This window comes from Coregonus lavaretus (genome assembly GCF_964263955.1).
Source record: "Coregonus lavaretus genome assembly, contig: HAP1_SCAFFOLD_3564, whole genome shotgun sequence".
Lineage (NCBI taxonomy): Eukaryota > Metazoa > Chordata > Actinopteri > Salmoniformes > Salmonidae > Coregonus > Coregonus lavaretus.
Genome location: NW_028164211.1, coordinates 3,013 through 10,874, shown reverse-complemented (window position 1 = coordinate 10,874; position 7,862 = coordinate 3,013). Strand labels below are relative to the sequence as shown.

The 7,862-nt window shown below is 44.9% G+C and overlaps 1 protein-coding gene across 1 annotated transcript; it reads left to right on the top strand.

Annotated features, from left to right (window-relative positions):
- Positions 1–5,174: 5,174 nt before the first annotated feature.
- LOC311117317 (prospero homeobox protein 1-like) lies at positions 5,175–7,573 on the top strand (the record flags this gene model as incomplete). Its single annotated transcript, XM_084192279.1, has 2 exons — positions 5,175–5,202; positions 5,467–7,573. A coding segment is annotated over exon 2 (1,995 nt), but the record flags the coding sequence as incomplete, so codon positions are not given.
- Between the last annotated feature and the right edge of the window lie 289 nt (positions 7,574–7,862).

Below are 7,862 nucleotides of genomic sequence, written 5' to 3'. Positions count from 1 at the left end.
GTGGTAGTCCATTATCCGTTAATGTTGCAGAGTGACGGTCATGGATGTTCTGCCTCCACAAAATATTATACATAACGAGGAGCCTGTTGAAAAATGTTTTAACACACGACTCAATAAACCATTAGAAATCGTGTATCAAAATAACAACTAGGGGCTAATTCTATTCACACATTTTGTGTACATATATTTATATATTTAATTTAGGGAGGAAGTTTATAATTATTATTATTATGAACACATACGGAACAAGGGCTAACGACAGAATATTTTACAGAACACCGGTTCAAATATCTACTACAAACATGCGTGAAAATTGTACACTGAAATATAGGCTATAAATCACAAATATTTCGAAGTGGATAACATGTCTATTCAATTGATTAGGTGCTGATTAGTTGTTACAGGTGTCTCGAGTTACAATATGCAGAGGGAGAAAGTAAGGCTAAGAATTCCAAAGGGCATAGTCAAATCTTTGCAAACTAAACGCCTATAGGCTACTTGCCTGAATATCAAATATGAAACATGAAATGTGAGGATTATAATTTATCATCTAAATGGATCATTGCAATGCATATAACGACACAGACTGATATTTGCTTAGTTATAAATATAGTATTAATATGCAGTGAAAAAGAGAGATGGAATTTTGTTGAAATTAGTCTCACTCTGTGACCTGTGAATGAAATAAAAGTTAGGCCTAACACAAACTCGTATTTGAGATGGCTCCAGCCCGTGTTATCAGGCAATAACCTAATAATCACATACGGTTTGACATTCCATGATATAATGTAGTCAAACCTTAGCATATTGCTCTGTGGTCGGTAAATCAAACGATGGTAGTGATATATCTACACCATGCCCCCGCGCCCAATGCCATGTTAAACCCCTGGCCTCAAGAGACGCACTTATCCAATAAAGAATAGCCTTATAAATGACACGCCAAAGTTAATATCTTATCGTTATTACAAGGATAATGATGCACAAAACAGCCATACAAACTCAATAAGCCCAATTGAGATATGACAATGGAATCTCTTATTGAATGGCAAACTTGGGGAAAAAATCTAAATGAATAGTTGTTACGTAAAATGAGTGAGGAATGTGGGTTTTAATGGATAGCGTTTTACATTAGTTCAAATGACATAAACACGTATTCGTGACATATAAAATCTTAATTTAGTGTCTTAATATATAAACTATTATCATATGTGCACAACAATATGTGCATAACATGAATGTTTATGCAAAACATTATTGACAGAATCACAAAACGATAAGCTTCTTCAAAATTATATTTTCTTACATATTCACTCACTGATTTGTAAAGAAAGTGATAAGTAAGAGGGTTTTTTTGCCTGTCGAAGTTCCATTCCTCGGTCAAGTTTAGTGCATTGTACTCCTCCCGGACCCGATGGACAGTTCTTATTGGTAGGTGCGAACCGTTACATCACCAAGCTTATGACGCGCCGTCTTCCTGTTTCCTTCAGCTGTGTCTTAAAGTGAATCTTGTTGGTGGAGGAGAGCTCGAGCATCAAAGCTCTGCATCGCGTGCGCCTCGGAGACACACGCTCACACAAGCTGCTACGACATCACCACCACAGTCTTTCAGTCTCGAGAGGAGAGGATAGAGGAGAGCGGCGGAAAATAGCTCTTTTATATATTTGTTCTATTCCACGCGCACGCTTAATACTTACTTTACTCCTGCTCTTCCTTCCCTGAGTAATTATAATATTCAACGTCTCTCGGGGGAAGACTCCGTATTCTCTTTCAGCGGTTAAAGGAGCTCGCTTTTCTCTTCATCTGCGGGGTAAGTAACCTTGTCCTCAGATACCTCCCTCTTGTTCTTTTGCGTCGCGTGCGCTCGGTGGGCGGAAAAAACTAAACAAATCAAAACGATAAACAGCGGAATATATTCTGATGAAAGACATCGTTACCTTTACGATATTATTTGACTGAATTGTTTTTCTTTCACTTAAAGTGTGACAAAGTTGCGTACTTTTTATGAAGGTGATGTGCAGATGAATTTATCCTTCTAAATCGCTGGCAGACAGATCATTTATAACTTTTAAAAGTAAGTTACTGTCTTTTAAAGTTTGGTCAATTTTGAATACATGTTTTTATGGCATATAAAGACGCTCAAGGCTGTCTGAGTTGGTTTGATTTGATCGAAGGCTGAAGTCTGTTATCTTTTCATCTGTGTGGGCTACACCTTCAGTCTTTTTCGTTGGCATATGGTCTTTGTCCCGATAAACGTTTTTCTTTCATGTCTCTATTCTTATTCGTCCAGTGTTATTTAGTAGGAACTTATGAGTCGTTTCGATGTAAACAAGCTTGGCTTTATCGTTTTTAATATCTGAGATATAACATATCAGATAGGCTAGATGTGATCTACTCTTTGAATTGTAGCCTGTATACATGTTTCAGTCTAATAGGTGCGTATACTGTTTCCCTGGTATAATTTATTGGGGTGCGCTCGCTGCTTGAGTTTATGGTAGTGCCAAGAACGGTCAAATGTTGACGGGGGAAAAAACTTCCCAAGTGCACACTATGGAGACAACAGGGATATCTGGCACAGAGGCGCACAACCCAGTCACCCCGTTCTCACCATTTCTAGCAGGCCATATTGTTGTCATATTTAAACATTTCAGTCCTAGACTTGCTTGAATAGGTTACTTTGCTATGTTACAAATTCAAAGGGGTTATGAACTTTTCTTTTAGTTTAGTTTGTCATTCACCGTGCCCTGTTCTCACTCAGAGTTTGAAAGATCCTGGGAAAAGGAGCGAGGGGGAATTAAAAGGGCTCGAGAGACGAGCGTAGCTCATTGTTCAACTGCGGTCATATTTCCTTGAAATTGTTGAAAGGTCTTCCAAGTGATAGACTGCGCATGGGCAATGGGGGACAGGTGCGCCGTCGGAAAAGACAGGTGCTGGCGGCTCTATTTTGAGCGATACGACATAGCCCATTGTTATGGTCTTGTGGCGCTTAAGTCAAGGTTTTCTTGGAGATACAGTATATCACCCTTGTTTGCACTTATGGAGATGGATGGCTGGAGAGAGTTGAGCCAGAGCCATTTATCAGAGTCAGACAAAGACATGGTTTTATTATAGACCAAAATGTGCTTAGTCTGTGTAATATATTTCCTTTTGTTTTGCCACAAAATATGTCAAGCTTTCCCAACCTTGTTTCTTTTTCTTTGAGTTACAGCAATGATGTGCTAATTTGATATATTTTTGTATTTCAACATGTTAGTCCATCTTACTGCTTGTTTTTCTTGTATTGCTAAATAACACAGTAATAAGACTATCTCAAACAGTTTCCATTTAAAGTGGTGTGTATGTGTGTGTGTGTGTCCGTGCGTGTGTGTGCTTATGTGTGTATGTGTATGTGTGTATTAGAAAAGAAAGTGATGCTTGTTATGCATGGTTAAGTTATTATGGTATCAATGAAATTGTCATATACTATAGGTGATTCATATAGAGTCCCAAGTGACGATAAAGAATGGGTTACTTTATAGATGAAATGGTCAGACTGTCACACTTTTCCTGTGGCCCCATTTTCTATAGCCATATCTGAGTGGTATGAGAAGACCTAAACATTTGTTGAAAAAAATTACTTTGTCTCTCAAAATATGTGTTGACGTGTCATCTGATAAGTGACAGTCTATTTGCATTGTCAATTTGATTGTGCTTGTACTAAAATCTTAAATAGTATTTGACAGATTTTAATGAACGTATAGATTTGAATGAATGTTCTCTAGTAAGAGCTAACACAATTTTCAACCTTAGAAAACCCTATTCACCCTATACGTATGTGTTATTAATATAGATTTCCTATTAGATTGTCTCACCGCTGTTTCACTTAATAAGGCTTTACTTTAGCGTTCCTGATAGGATCCGGGTTTGAGAAAAAGGACTCTCCAGGAAGCAGTCTTGTTATCTTACACGATATCGTCTATACAGGTACTCAATAGTTGAGATGCGGAATGTGAAATAATATCATAAAATAATTATTACATTTCACATGAAAGTTATAATTTTTTTCTCTATTGACAGTGAATGTTAATTAATTCTGTAAATACACTGAATAGAAGTCCCACACCACTGACAAAAGACTGCATGCGTAGCCGTCAGCCGATGCTTACATAGCAGTGCTGATGCTGTCTGGATTGTGACAAAATGTTTCCTTTCATAAAGGCATTAGGTTTTTGTTAGAGCGCTTTAAGTTGCTCCTTGGCAGAGTTGACCCATGTGACCCGTTCATTAGAGCAGAATTAACCAGCTTTGCTAGATGAAAAGACAAGCAAAAAGCCATAGAAGTGAGCCCCTACCGGCACAAAATCAATAGGCTTATTTATCTGTATTTATGTCGTTTTTCTGTTATTGTTTCATTTAAGATTTTGATATTCTGATTGATTTGGCTGGAAGAAACTCCCCTCCAGAATAGCTGACAGTGCGAGTGTGTGGATTGGATCAGGGTGCAATTTAAGAAGCGGTCTGGAATTAGGCTTTATGTTTATGGCACTTAAAATTATAAAAGTACTGTAACACTTGAAATGGGGGTGATATGTGGTTTGGATGAATATACTTATTGTACTACATACACTTAATTAATTGCTTTGGATATGAGTGTCTTCTAATCTAAAGTAAAAACATGTAGCATGAAATGTAAATGACATACTGATGACTTTAGGAGAGGAGATTATAAATAAATCAGAAACAGTTTACTGTGTCTTTATGGTATTCTTAATCCAACCTCAGCCTTTCTCTTTAGTCTATGAGTTAATGGTTTTCTGTGTCGGCTTGAAGCGCACAAACATGGAAATGAGGACAAGTACTTAAATAATTATCATAATGTTATGCAGCTTTTTGTTGCGTGGGAACTGGTTCAGTGTTACACAGGCAGGCAGCGTGGAACAGGGGACAGACAGGGGAAAATGTAGGATGTGTCTGAAATGGCACCCTATGCCCTATATAGTGCACTACTTTTGACCAGAGCCCTATGGGCCCTGGTGAAAAGTAGTGCACTATACAGGGGATAGGGTGTGATTCAGAGGAACGTTAGGACTTTGCCCTGGAATGCAAAGACAAGGCCTAGTTCTGACCCCACTGCTCCTGCCTTCTGCTCTCTCCTCTCCCTACTGTCATTAGTTATGTTGTCTAAATGGAATCATGTAGTCGATGGTCGGTGCTGTCTGTCCTCAGGTATTGCATCTACAGTCTTGAGATAAAACCGTATCGCTGGTACATTTTTATACAGTGGAGTGATGTTACTCTCTGCAGCACTGCTATTTGATTATCTCTAACATTCTTTGGAAGTAGGGATATTAAGACTTTTTAAATGTAAAATTTTAATTAGAAAATATATTTCATGTTTTGATATCAGACAATATTGTGACATTTTAAAGTAAATGATCCATCCCCTTCAATGAATCAAGAAATGTTTCCTTTCTGTTTTCTTTCTGCCAGGTGTCATTCAGCAGCGGTCCTAGAGGAGTGGCTTTGTGGGATATGGTCCAATAGCAGCAGCGGTCCTAGAGGAGTGGCTTTGTGGGATATGGCCCAATAGCAGCAGCCCGTGATGCCGGACCATGACAGCGACTCCCTCCTGAGCAGACAGACCAAGAGAAGACGAGTGGACATCGGTGTGAAGAGGACCGTGGGCAGCAACGCCACCAACACAGCAGCAGCTACAACCAGCACCGACATCGCCTGCGCCAAAGCAGCCATCTTCAGTGCCATGAACTCTCTCAACTCCCACCACCACGGCTCCGACGCAGACTCCATGGACTGTTCCATGGTGCAGCCACACGGCCCCACTGGGGTCGTCACAGCAACCGATAACGACTCCAAGTCCAACGTGCTCCGGAAGCTCCTAAAGAGAGCCAACTCGTACGAAGACGCCATGATGCCCTTCCCTGGTGCCACCATCATCTCCCAGCTCCTCAAGAGCAACATGGCCAAGAATGGAGGAGAGAGAGGGGAGAGAGGAGAGAGAGGGGAGAGGGGGGAGAGAGGGGAGAGGGGGGAGAGAGGAGAGAGAAGAGACGGGGGATTCCCCGGGTCGGGCCTCTCCAGTGGGGGTTCCGAAGCCCCCCAGGAGGACGCCTGCAGTAACTCGTCTCAGGACAGCCCCCAAGAGTGCCTGTCCCCCTTCGGCCGCCCTTCGGCTCTGGGCGCCTTCGACCTGGAGCGCCTCAACGATGAGCACCTCCGGGCCAAGCGCGCCCGCGTGGAGAACATCATCCGGGGCATGAGCCACTCGCCCAGCGTGTTGGTGCCCGCACGCCACCTCGGAGAGCGGGACCGTGAACGGGAACAACGTGAACGGGAGAGGGAGCGAGAGATGGACGGGGACAGGGAGATGGAGATGGACTGCCCCCCACAGCCGCCTAGCCCCAGGGGAGAGGTGTGCAGCAGAGAGAACAAGAGGAAGCAGCGCCTTCCCCAGCAGCAGCAACAGAGCTTCACCCAGCTGGTGTGCCAGCGTAAAGAGCAGAAGCAAGAGGAGCGCAGGCAGCTGAAGCTGCAGCTGGAAGACATGCAGAAGCAGCTGCGCCAGCTGCAGGAGAAGTTCTTCCAGATCTATGATTCCACTGACGACTCTGAGCACGACCTGGCTCATGACCTGGGCAACATGTCTGAGGACAGCGCCGGGAGGTCCGATGCCGGCGGAGATGACCGAGCAGACCGCTCTGACAACGAGATGTCAGACCTGGACCCAGGACACTTCCTGGACCGGGCCAGGGCATTGCTCCAGGAGCAGGCCCTGCTGGCGGAGGGGGACAAGCCCAGGAGAGAGGGGCTGGTCCGGGGGAAAGGTCCTGGTCAGGGTCCCTCCTCCTCCATGCACCATGCGGAGGGCAAGCAGCTGGCTGAGACGCTGAAACAGGAGCTCAACTCAGCCATGAACCAGGTTGTGGACACAGTGGTCAAGGTGTTCGCCAAGCCCCCGCGCCCCGCACCCCCCCAGGTCTTCTCGCCCCTCCCCATGCCCCCAGAGAGGTTTGGGGTCAACGGTGAGGGCCCTAACTTCCACACAGCTAACCAGCGCCTGCAGTGCTTTGGTGACGTCATCATTCCCAACCCCCTGGACTCGTTTGGTGGCATGCCCATGCCTGGCGCCAACGACCAGACAGAGGCACTGCCCCTAGTGGTGAGGAAGACTCCGACAGAGCACCATCACCAGTCCTCAGCTGTGGGCGCCCACGGGGGCCACCACCACCCCTCCCTGCACCCCTCCTCCCTCTCTGCCTCCATGGGCTTCAGCCCCCCTTCTTTCCGCCACCCCTTCCCCCTGCCTCTCATGGGCTACCCCTTCCCGAGCCCCCTGGGCCCACCCTCTGGGGGATACCCAGGGAAGGACCACTCCACCCCAGACTCCATGGACCTGTCCAGGGAAACCACCAGCCTGCGGACCAAGATGTCTTCGGGGCACCACATGGGGCACCACCACCGGTCGCTATCTCCCACCCACCCCGGGAGCACCGCAGAGGGGCTCTCCCTGTCCCTCATCAAGTCAGAGTGTGGAGACATGAGCGACATGAACGACATCTCACCATACTCAGGCAGCACCGTATCCTTCACCACACTGAGGGAGGGAGGGAGGGAGGGAGGGAGGGAGGGAGGGAGGGAGGGAGGGAGGGAGGGAGGGAGGGAGGGAGGACGGGACGTGAGTAGGAGAGTGAGTTAGAGACGCTATAGAAGTGGTACTTGTTCATCTTAGATATTGTCAGATATTGTTATAGCTATTGCATATTATTGCTAAATCACCAAACGTATTGTTTTTCCTGTTCTCTCAAAAAGTATTGTATTTTTTATTATTATATCCCCTTCTCTCTTCTAAGTGGTTGAAAGCACTCTAG